Source organism: Pseudophryne corroboree, chromosome 1, assembly GCF_028390025.1.
Source record: "Pseudophryne corroboree isolate aPseCor3 chromosome 1, aPseCor3.hap2, whole genome shotgun sequence".
Lineage (NCBI taxonomy): Eukaryota > Metazoa > Chordata > Amphibia > Anura > Myobatrachidae > Pseudophryne > Pseudophryne corroboree.
In genome coordinates, this window is record NC_086444.1 from 341,567,906 (window position 1) to 341,580,279 (window position 12,374).

The 12,374-nt window shown below is 43.5% G+C and overlaps 1 protein-coding gene across 3 annotated transcripts in view; it reads left to right on the forward strand.

Annotated features, from left to right (window-relative positions):
* The window catches only part of MMP17 (matrix metallopeptidase 17), a 241,210-nt gene that overhangs the window by 198,040 nt on the left and 30,796 nt on the right, over positions 1-12,374 (forward strand). For all 3 annotated transcript variants that reach the window (XM_063964657.1, XM_063964658.1, XM_063964659.1), the window contains exons 7-8: positions 4,540-4,622; positions 10,764-10,916. In XM_063964657.1, coding sequence (XP_063820727.1) covers positions 4,540-4,622; positions 10,764-10,916 — 236 coding nt within the window. The remainder of the gene's footprint in view (positions 1-4,539; positions 4,623-10,763; positions 10,917-12,374) is intronic.

Genomic DNA, 12,374 nt, shown 5'->3' on the forward strand with positions numbered 1-12,374 from the left:
TCCTTAATTTGGTGTGTACTGTACCTACACATGACTCAGAAATGGATGCCGCTATGGAATTAGGCCCATGTTTCTCTTACGTGAGAGCACACTGTTGCCACCCAGATTATGCCCAATAACATCCATTCAGTGGTAGGAGAGAAAAGACTAAAGGGTCTATTCATGGAGACTCAAGTCAGTGGAGAAGTTGCTCTATTGTCGCGTAGAATGGGTGCTGGAACTGAGACACTGGTGCCATGTTTTCTGCTTATGGGATCGTAATTCTAGGCTCAGGCTGAGAAGCCCTGAAAACGGTTGTTACTTGCATTTTTGCCGCCACTCTCAGTTACCGCCCCAAAATGTCCCCTGTCGATCACTTTTGTGAAGAAAACCTGACTGTGAGCGGCATCGCTAAGGTACCTTGGTGCGTGCGCAGTGCAACTGTGACACATGCGCGAGATAAATGACCGTAAGGAGCTGATTGGTTTCTATGGGCAACTTGTACACTTTATCTCCAAGGTCTGATACATCTTTTCTAGTGAAACCATGGTATAATAAAGGATATAGGTGGTCATTCCGAGTTGATCGCTCGCTAGCAGTTTTTAGCAGCCGTGCAAAACTATGCCGCCTCCCACTGGGAGTATATTTTAGCTTAGCAGAAGTGTAAAATAAAGGATCGCAGAGCGGCTACAAAAAAAAATTGTGCAGTTTCAGAGTAGCTCCAGACCTACTCTGCGCTTGCAATCACTTCAGACTGTTCAGTTCCGGATTTGACGTCACAAACACGCCCTGCGTTCTCCCAGCCACGCCTGCGTTTTTCCTGGCACGCCTGCGTTTTTCCGAACACTCCCTGAAAACGGTCAGTTGACACCCAGGAACGCCCACTTCATGTCAATCACTCTGCGGCGGACATTGCAAATGAAAAGCCTTGCTACATCTTGTGTAAAACTACATCGGCTGTTGTGAAAGTACGTTGCGCGTGCGCATTGCGCCGCACGCGCAGAAGTGCCGCTTTTTCACTTAATCGCTGCGATGCGAACATTTTTATCTAGCGATCAACTCGGAATGACCCCCATAGGGCCTAATTCAGAATTGATCGCAGCAGCAATTTTGTTAGCAGTTGGGCAAAACCATGTGCACTGCAGGGGGCCAGATATAACATGAGCAGAGACAGTTAGATTTGGGTGGGGCGTGTTCAAACTGAAATCCAAAATGCAGTGTAAAAATAAAGCAGCCAGTATTTACTCTGCACAGAAAGAATATAACCCGACCAAATCTAACTCTTTCTGCAAATGTTATATCTGCCCCCCCTGCAGTGAACATGATTTTGCTCAACTGCTAACAAATTTGCTGCTGCGATCAACTGTGAATTACCCCCATAGTTACACAAACTGACACAACTGTATATTATATACAATTTTCTACATGTTTACTGAAATTGATTATAAAATGTTTTTTTTTTTAAAGCTATCTAAATAATCTGTATCAATGAATTTTATTAAACCCAGGGAATGGACAGTGAGAATTTTGTCCAACATGGAAAAAAATACTAATGACATAGTGCCCTTGGTAAATAGGAATATTTCCAAGATGAAATTTTTAAAACCTCGGAAATTAGGAACAATTGTCAGGTAGGAATAAAAATTCTAGTTTTCATATTATCTTTGCATATTGCAGTTATGCACAATGTGGCTTATGCAGAGAGAGAGAGAGAGAGAGAGCAATAGCAGTTTGCTTTGCATTAAATCACTATGCAAATGGACAACAAGAATATGCACTTATACAGAATTACATGTTCTGCAATGGATGCCTACTTATATACGGAGTGACAGGGGGAAGGGTTGCTCTAGCCTAGGACGAGTACTGTAAGGGCGGGTTCTCACAACTGACATGTACGTCTGTGATAGCCGTAGTTTCAGGTGGTCAAGATCAGATTAATTGTGATGATGATGATGACAACGTACTAAAAACCCCAGTGAATAGCTTGTCATTGGCTGATCACAAAATCTGTAATTTTTTTAAACAATAAGCATCCCAATCACTTCCCCTCCTTTTCTTATGCTGCATTCAGACTGCAAATGCCGGATCCTACCCGGTAAGACAAACGTGTACTTACCGGGTGGGATCCGGCATTTGCACTCCGCTGCTGGCTTTCCGACCCGGCAATATACCGGGTCGGTTGCCATAACAACGGAGCGCGCAGCAGCAGCAGGGGCGGGGGTGGAGGCGGCGTCGGGAGATGAGCTCATCTCCAGCGCCGCCTCTCCCTATCTTGTGAATGGGAACCGTGTCGCATCGACACGGCTCCCATTCACACCGCACCTGACCCGGTAATCAACCCGGGTAAAACCCTTCTTTTTTACCGGGTTGATTTACCGGGTCAGGCGACCCGCTAAATCGGCCAGTGTGCTTTCACATCGCACACTGACCCGGTTCAACACGGCAATATGCCGTGTCGGTACCGGGTTATTTGTGCGATGTGACAGGGGTATTATTGAATTAGAACAGTGGTTCTCAAACTCAATACCCCTGATCCCAAACAGGTCACTTAGCAGGTGCACAGGTGTATTCATAAGTCTCTGATACATTTTAAAAGATTCACAGGTGGGGCTAATTATTTTGTTTGTGATCCGGTGAGCAGACATGGAAAACATGCACTGTTTGGGGTTCTGAGGACTATGTTTGAGAACCTATAGACTGGAGAATCTAGAGAATGAGTGATTTTGTTTTCTGTTACTTCAGAGTGCATGTAACATGGATGATACTACAGTATCTAAACCTCATCCCCATTTTGTACAGTTTCATCAGGGTTGCATATATACATGTGATATAACATATTGGATAGAGTCTTTTAGGGGAAGGGAGGGGGGGTTACCTATGTTTATATACAGTAGGAAATTTACTGGGGCATAATTAAAATACCAGTGGTTAAATACCAGTGCTGAGAGAGGTATCTTGCATATGCACAGGATTGCAGCTTTGTTAGTGGATACATTAGAAAGCCATATTAGCTTTGTGAGTAAGACACATTTTTCTCTATGGGACAGTGCCCCTATGGTGCCAGACTCCATAGCAGTTGCATGGATTGCCAATGCCATGCCTACTTTATTTATTTATTAGCAGTTTTTTATATAGCGCAGCATATTCCGTTGCGCTTTACAATTAGAACAACAATTATAGAACAAAACTGGGCAAAGACAGACAGACAGAGGTAGGAAGGCCCTGCTCGCAAGCTTACAATCTATAGGGAAATAGGCATTGATACACAAGGATAGATGCTACCTGTAACATAATGGTTCCCCAGGTTGCTAGGTTCTTAATGGGTTGTATATGATATGATCACCCAGCAATGTTGGAAGACAAAATGTGAGTTTATGTGGACTGTACAGAGGGGATGTAACTTGATAGGGAAGCTGTTAAGGTTATGTGTGTGGGTCTGAAATTTGGTAGGCTTGTCTGAAGAGATGAGTTTTCAGAGAACGTTTAAAGGTTTGGAGACTAAAGGAGAGTCTTATTGTGCGTGGGAGTGCATTCCACAGAGTGGGTGAAGCCCGGGTAAAGTCCTGTAATTTTGAGTGGGAACAGGTAATACATGTGGATGAGATACGCAGATCTTGTGCAGAGCGGAGAGGTCTGGTAGGGAGATATTTTGAGATGAGTGAAGAGATGTATGTTGGTGTAGTTTGGTTAATAGCCTTGTATGTAAGTACTACTTGGTTCTTGGTGTGCTAAAGACAACCAGAGACACTAATGATGGATGAACTAGTCACACTTGTAAGAGAGACAGCTAACAATGATAAAGTTCACGCCATTTATATGCCAACTCCAAACCTTTCGTGGCCCATAATTTGAGACATTTGGGAGATACAGTATGACGTACAGGGGCAGATGTATTAAGCCTGGAGAAGTGATAAATGCAAGGTGATAACGCACCAGCCAATCAGCTACTAAATGTAAATTTACATATTGGAGCTGATTGGCTGGTGTGTTATCACCTTGCCTTTATCACTTCTTTATCACTTCTCCAGGCTTAATGCATCTGCCCCACAGTAACCAAAGTCAGGCATGCGACTTTTGGGGTCTATTTACTAAGCCTTGGATGGAGATAAAGTAGACGGAGATAAAGTAACAGCCAATCAGTTCCTAACTGTCATTTTTCAAACCTAGTCTGTAAAATGACAGTTAGGAGCTGATTAGCTGGTAATTTATCTCCGTTCACCTTATCTCCTTCCAAGACTTAGTAAATAGACCCCACAGGATTGTGTTTGGGTGTTAGAATTACAGCCTACTATTTTATCAGTTCTGCTAATGCTGGATTTGAAAAGTATGGATGATGCTTCACTTATCTGAGCTACTCTGGCCCCCCAGTAACACAAATTAGAGAGCAGATGCAGAGGTCACCCAATACCAGCACTTGGAAATAAAGATTATGCATTGTACCTTGTCTGTATAGCAAAAAGCAGAGTACTTTCCATTTATTTATATATATATATATATATATATATATATATATATATATACCAATAATTCTCCCCTCTCTCTCCACGTTTTTGTTCTCAGACTAAGAAAGGATGAGCCTGACAGATGTAACACACATTTTGATGCAGTAGCTCAGATAAGAGGAGAAGCGTTTTTCTTTAAAGGTAAGACATGTCCTTTGTACGGTAATAACACATCCAGTGTTGTTTTTTCATTATGAGAATGATCAGATATCTTTCGAAGTATCTCCTATCCAACCTTTTACTTTATCTATCACATTGGTGCCCCGGGGGTCAGTACCGGTCCCTATTCTGTGTCTGATTACATTACATACTTTTGTAATGTAATAACTAGTTTTTGTTTTTAGTACTGTCGTTATGCTGATGAAATCCGATGCATCCTCCTGTCGCAAAACTGTCCCTCTGTCTTCTAATTGACACTACTGGTTGTGTCTCCACTGTCTGTTAGCAATGCCTTGTTTTCTCACCTTCTTTATAGTTAGTAACCACAAGCTAATTTGATCAGATTTATATATTTTTTCACTAGTGCATTTTGTACCCTCATGCCCTGCAGCTTGCAAGCTCCTATCACATACACCTTATAAACACTGTACTGACATTTATCTTAGTAATGACTCAACTACATGTATTTATTGATATACGTACATTCATTTATATGACAACAACATACTCCAAGATTGTGTAATAACGGACAGACAACAAGGTTAGAAGTTTCTGCTCACAAGCCTACAATCAGACAACATGCGGTTAAGTGTCACATATTGTCACCAGGCTGATTGCAATGAGAAGAGCTGTTTAGTGGGTATATGCAGTGTATGTGAGTGTAGCAAGATGTATGCCAGTGGTACTGCTGCTCAGGGCATTTGGGTTTCAGCTGCAGACTGTAGAACTGCTGCAGAGCCATCTAAAATGTCCTTAGGATGCTCCAAGGACATACCCATCAACCTGTAGAGCTGCATGGTGCATCCTTTGAACATTTCAGGCACTCTACGTCTTCTTTTTACTGGTAATAGCATCACATGTTCGTGGTGCTGGGCCAAAACAGGGCAGCATATCGCACTACTACAGCAGAGTCATGTACAATAATACAAATTGCCCATGACAATGATACTTTATGCAGCTGGGGTTTCATTCAGAGTAAGGGAGGGGGAAGGCATCTTGCATCGGAACAAAGTAAGGGTGCCCCTTGCCTTCCATGACATACAGATGCCATGGGTACCATTTCCTAATAGGAGGAAGAAAGGTTAGTGGAGTATGGACCCTCCAGAGTTTCCATTTAAAAGCGGAAGTTAGTTTTTGCGATAACCTTGGAAAGGGGGGATGGCATGTGGACTTCCAATGTTGTGCAATGGTGGCCCTAGTGGATATGAGGATATGACCCAATAGTCAGATTTAGGTACTGCAAGTGGGTACCAGTGGAGTAGAGCCAATACATCTTTAATAAGGTTAAATACCACCTCCCAAAAGGGACAGAGGGCTGGGCATCCAAAGAAAATATGCAGGATGTTGCCCTCCATGTTACAAAGCTTTGAGCATGAGGGCCATACTCTATAGAGCTTAGCTGGAGTTCGATAAAGTCTATTCAAAAGTTTAATGTGCATTTCGGAGTAGTTGGTACAGTTCGACATGGAAAAAAAAAAATAAGATGGATTGATTCTCATTGTTTGGGTGTAAACAAGCATTGGAGGTCATTTTCGCATTGTTGTTGGACAGAGGATATAACTAAAAGGTCAGGAGGAGAGAAGAAAGGATTCAAATAGGAAATAGCACTACAGGTGGAGATATTAGGTAATCTAGCCAGAACCTGAGCCAGGGGTTGTTTAAAACAGGAGAGGAGGTGTTTGTAGCTTGCACCCAGTGTCTACAAAATGAAAACCGAGAAAGGCCCCAAGCTAAGTTTAGCACAGAGATCAGAAAAAGTGACAATGGTAAATGGGGAGAACATAAACGCCAGGGTCACAGTGCTTGAGCAAAGCCTGTAAGAGGCCTGGAGGTTTGGCAGTGACTTGTCTAAAGCCTTAAGACATAAATTTGTACTTAATCAAAATCAAAGTGTAGGGTTAAAGTTTTGCATCCCAAATCCTCAAGGCAGCCTTGGCAAGCAAGCTATGTTGTGGCCAGAGCTGACCAAGGGACCAGAGAGGATCTGGCAGCGGGAAGCCAAAAGAGAGAGCACCCTCCAGGTTCACCCAGGGTTTCAATTGGGGAGGAAGAAACCAATCGCTAAGTTGGGAAAGTAGGGTGGTCTCATGATACCGAATCAGGACAGGTAGGGGTAAGCCTAGCTGTCATACAGGTTAAATTTGGCTAATAATTTTTTGAAGGCAAGAGAAGATATCAGTTCCCGAGAAAAAGGGGTACAGCCCTGGGAGGGAAGATATATTAAGGTTACGGTCAATGACTAATTTGAAGTTGAGAAACAGAATGAGTCTAGCCTGACTGACCTGTATTTCTTTGAATACCTCACACAAGGGGATCTGATTGAAATTCAGACATTGGGCCTAATTCTGAATTGATCGCAGCATCAAATTTGTTAGCAGTTGGGCAAAACCATGTGCACTGCAGGGAGGGGCAGATGTAACATGTGCAGAGAGAGTTATATTTGGGTGGGGTGTATTGAAACTGAAATCTAAATTGCAGTGTAAAAATAAAGCAGCCAGTATTTACCCTGCACAGAAACAAAATAACCCACCCACATCTTACTCTCTCTGCAAATGTTATATCTGCCCCACCTGCAGTGCACATGGTTTTGCCCAGTTGCTAACAAACTTGCTGCTGCTATCAACTCAGAATTACCCCCATAGAGTGATACCAAAGTGACCACAGTGCCCTGCATCAAGCTAATTAAAATAAGGAATCTACCATTCTTGTCTTCCACTGTACGACTAAGAATGAACAAAGGTTTTATAACGATGATCTATAAGTTTGGGGGGGAGCTAAAGAGGAGAAGTGTGTCTCCTGCAGTGCGACTATGTTTGGTTTATGTTGATGAAATCTGGAGATGAACAGCCATCTCTTTTGTGCGGAGTTAAGCACCTATACAAAAAGGGTGAAGACATTAATCATGGTGATTGATGGAAAGTACTACTAGCCTCGATAACATTCATTTCCCATCATTTCCAGTCAATTTTGACTAACTCACAGCTAACAATATTATTTTCACCAGTATTGGCTAAAGGCTGCATCAAGCTGGCTGGTTACTAAGCAACAGTGCAGTGGCACATATGTATGGCAGTTTATAGCACATCTATGAAACATTGCCACAGTGTACTGGGGTACAGTGCATAGGATAGTGCAAACAATAGATCTATACATATTTTTTCTTTTTTGAACTCGCAGTTCGGTTCAAACTGTGTGGAGTAAAAGACCACACAACAGTACAAACAATAGATCTATATTTTTTTCCTGTTTTAGAGCTTGCGACTCGGTTCAAAGTGCGCCGAGTCAGAGGACTTATAGATGCACGTAAACAAAGTTCACTAGGGTAAAGCGCACCAAACAGCACAATTTACAGCACAGTACAATGTAGCATGCAGCAGCTTGCAGCATGCCCCTATACACAGTCACTATACAGAGCACAGCCACTTCTGAGTCTGGAGTCAGCAAAGCCAATACATCAGAGTACAGTTCAGCATACAGCAGCGTGCCCCCACACAGTCACTTTAGAGAGCACAGCTTGTGAGTCTGGAGTCTCAGCACAGCCAGTACAGCACAGTATAGCGTAGCATTCAGCAGCATGCATTAGAGTGAAATGGCGCCAAGTCCTGGCTGCATTGCTTATACAGAATTCAAATCCAACATGAATCCGATGACGGGAGGATGACGTTCGGCCTCAAAGTGAGATCCAAGTCTGGTGGGAACACCCAAGCAGCGGCTCGGGTGGACTTAGATCCCGGGAGTTCGGAGCAGCTTGGACTCCTTGGAATCTGGACCGCTCATCTCTTATCTTTGTGAGTAAGGAGCTTAACTGAGAAGCCCCAATGATATTGGATATCCTGAGCCTTGATCATAGTCGTGATCAGTTTGAAAGAGCAGCATTTATTGATTGTTTAGAGGTCTGGGAAGAGCCAAATATCCCCAAGAACCTCTATGCCTTCAGCCACTTGAGCAGTTCTGAGGATATCCTCCTTTACATGGAAAAAGTGCAGTTTCAGGTGCCATTCGTGGCTTCAGGTGACCGTGGATGTTCTATGAGCAAATTGGAGGAAGAGGGAAGCAGTTTCCTAAAGAGAGTCATAGCAAAGTCCCAGAGCAATTCATTGGGCAAGGAATCAGGAACGTTCGTTCTGGACCTGTTCTCAAGGTCGGCATTCTTATATCTGACCGCAGAAAGTTCCACCAGGACAGAATTATGAGAAGTATTATAATCATGATGGGAAATCACTAAATGGTTATTGCGGTCTCCCAAGCCCATGACATCACTCCTGACTTGGTGGACAGAGGATTGTAAATCAACAGTGAGATCTGCTTGGAAGGCTTACATCATTTGGGGCAGTGGGTGGATAGTAAAAGGTCCATCAGAAATAGGGTCGATCGCCATTGGAGTCTCTGAATGTTTAGACAGCACCCAGTCAGATATAGCAGGTATATTGAACTGGATCAGAAGGGATGGCAAGGTAGACAGTTTGCCCTTTTAGGAGGCATGATGGGCCCTAGATGATTTGGTACAAAGCAATAATTGACAAAGTCAACAGCGGGAAGTAGACTGGTTCACAAGTAGGCATGGAAGAATTAAACAGTTCTCATTGGTGTGGGCTAAGAAGACTAGTGTCAACATATTCAAAAAGGTCCACTTAGGGCCTAATTCAGATCTGTTCGCAGCAGCAAATTTGATAGCAAATGAGCAAAACCATGTGCACTGCAGGGGGGGGGGCAGATATAACATGTGCAGAGAGAGGTTTGGGTGGGGTGTGTTCAAACTGAAATCTTAATTGCAGTGTAAAAATAAAGCAGGCGGTATTTACCCTGCACAGAAACATTATAACTCACCCAAATCTAACTCTCTTTGCACACGTTACATCTGCCCCCCCCCCTCCCCCTGCAGTGCACATGGTTTTGCACATGGTTTTGTCCATTTGCTAACAAATTTGCTGCTGCGATCAGATCTGAATTAGGCCCTTAATCTGGTCTGTAAGGAGGAGAAGAGTGGAGGTAACACACTGATGGCCTGGGAGTGCGTTGGAGTCTGGAAGCCATAGGTTACAGAGGGCCAGCTGAGGTGTCCACACTGGAGATCGAGGCCGTAGCTTCAATAAGGAAAGTAGGTCTCACACGTGGCTGGTGGCAGTAGCAGTGGGGATATGCAAGAGGTGGTACTGAGCACCAGCAGACAGGCCTACAGACCGGTACAGGCAGTGGGATTCCTACTTGTGTCAGGAAATCAGACAGAGCTCTGTCCCCAAGCATCTGTCTTGAATGTCCACTAAGCCGAGCCCCCAATTAATATGTCTACATTCCATACTACTTCATATATGCCATTTATTAAATGCTGCTGAATATGTGCGTGCGACATACATAAATGGTAATAATAAATAAATAATTAGCCAATAAGGTTATTGAAATGTTAACAATAGTTCAACATATTTTACCTGCTTTCTATTATATTGTAAAAGCAGAGGGGAGCAGGCTTCCCCAAAACACATTAGTATACACAATTCTTTTTATCTGTGCTAGATAAATGACAGTCAGCAGCTGGTTGGTTCTTTTGGTCAACTTCTCCAGTTGATTTAGCTCCCAGGCTTGATACATCTCCCCCTTTATCTTTCTGTAACCTTCACCCATCCAGCTTTGTTCATTACTGGTCCACTGTACAAGACACCACATGCATTTGTTATGTAGATGCAATGTTCCCGCAAGATTGGAAGCATCATTGGCCAGGCCCCCTGCCTTCTGTCTCTCTGTCTTCTGCATAAATGGTACAAAACTAAAACTATTACAAGAATATCATTTGTTTGGAAAGTAGGTTTTGGGTGCCATAAAACCAGTCTCAATCACTGAATTAGAAATAATGTGTTTTGCTCTCTAAAACTCCCCAATGAGGAAGTGATTTTTCTACCATCTGTTCCTTATTATGTCATCTTCCAAATGTAAGTGCTAATGTATAGTGAGCGCGGCTTTGTAAGCTATCAGCAAGTCTATTATCCATAGTTGTTTTTGCCATCAACAAGAAGATTCTATTAAACTTAGCCAACTCAGTATGGTCCTGCCTAAATGTTTTAATCGCCTTATTTTGACATGTTTCCATGTATAGCTGTCAACACGTGCAAATTCTTTTCTGCTTTCTAGGCAAATATTTCTGGAGGCTTACTCGCAATAAGCATCTGGTCTCCCTCCAGCCTGCCCAGATCCATCGCTTCTGGAAAGGGCTGTCATTAAACATGGATAGTGTGGATGCAGTCTATGAGAGGACCACAGACCATAAAATTGTCTTCTTTAAGGGTAAGTGTATATGCAGAGCAAAGGCTCTATGGCAAATAAAAATATATATATACAGTATACTGTATATATTAACAGTTTCTTATATAACACATAGTGCAGCATCTTCTGTTGTGCTTTACAATTGGAAACAACAATGATAAAACAAAACGGGTGTGGTATGTTAGATAGAATGGACTTAGGTCGACAGTGTCTAGGTTGACCACTATTGGTCGACAGTAAATAGGTCACTGTGGTTTCTAGGTGGACAGGGACTCTAGGTCGAAGTGTACTAGGTCGACGTGAAAAAAGTTCGACATGGGTTTTATAAAAACATTGGTGTCGTTTTCTTCGCAGAGTGACGGGGAACCCCAATTAGTGCACCGTGTCCCCTCGCATGGTCAAGGTGGCTTGCTCCGCTACCACTGTGCTCAGCACAGGTTACCTTTCCCAATTGTAGTCCATGTGGATCGTAAAGTATGAAAAAGTTCAAAAAATGGAAAACAATTTGAAAAACTCATGACGGCATATAGACATGTTGACCTAGTACATGTTGACCTAGAGTTCCTGTCAACCTAGAAACCATGTTGACCTACTTACTGTCGACCAATAGTGGTTGACCTAGACACTGTCGACCTAAGTCTTGTCGACCTAGAGACCGGATCCTAAACAAAACTGGGTAATAACAAACAGTCATAGAGGAGGGCCCTGCTCACAAGCTTACAGTATATTGGGAAAGAGGCATTGATACACAAGGATAGGTGCTATCTATTGCATAGTTGTCCACCAGATTGCAAAGGTTCTTGTGGGCTGTATGATATGGTCACACAGTAATGTTGACCTGGGGTCAGGAGGATGGGAAAGTGAAGAAAGAGAAAATATGTGAGGATATGTGTGGACTGTACAGAGGGGATATAAATAACGTATCTCCCAACGGGAAGCAGTTAGCTTCTCGACGAACGGGATCCCAGCGGTCAATATACCGATGACGGGATCCCGAGGGAGGACACAAACCCAGCATCACTATACCAACACCAAACAGGATGCCGGCGTCAAAATACCGAAAGCCGGCGTCATGAGAGCGGGATGCACTGCTGTCCTGCCGCAGGGTGGGGTAGGAGGTGTTAGGTTTAGGCTGCAGAAGGGGGGTTAGGGTTAGGATGCAGCACCAGAAAGGTTATGGTTAGGTACCAGGTAGGGATGGTTAGGGTTGGCACATAGAAGGGGAGGTTAAGGTTAGGCATCAAGTGGGGAGGGTTAGGTTTAAGCATCAGGGAAGGGAGCGTTAGGGTTAGGCACCAAGCGGGGAGGGTTAGGGTTAGACACCACCCAGGAGGGTTAGGCACCTACAAGGGAGGGTTAGAGTAGGGAAAAGGTGAGGGTTAGGGGGCTACCTGGGGGGTTGTCAGGATTTTTATGGACGGGATTGCCGCTGTTGGTATACCAACCACCGGCATCTTGTCCATCAGCCAGTCATACTGA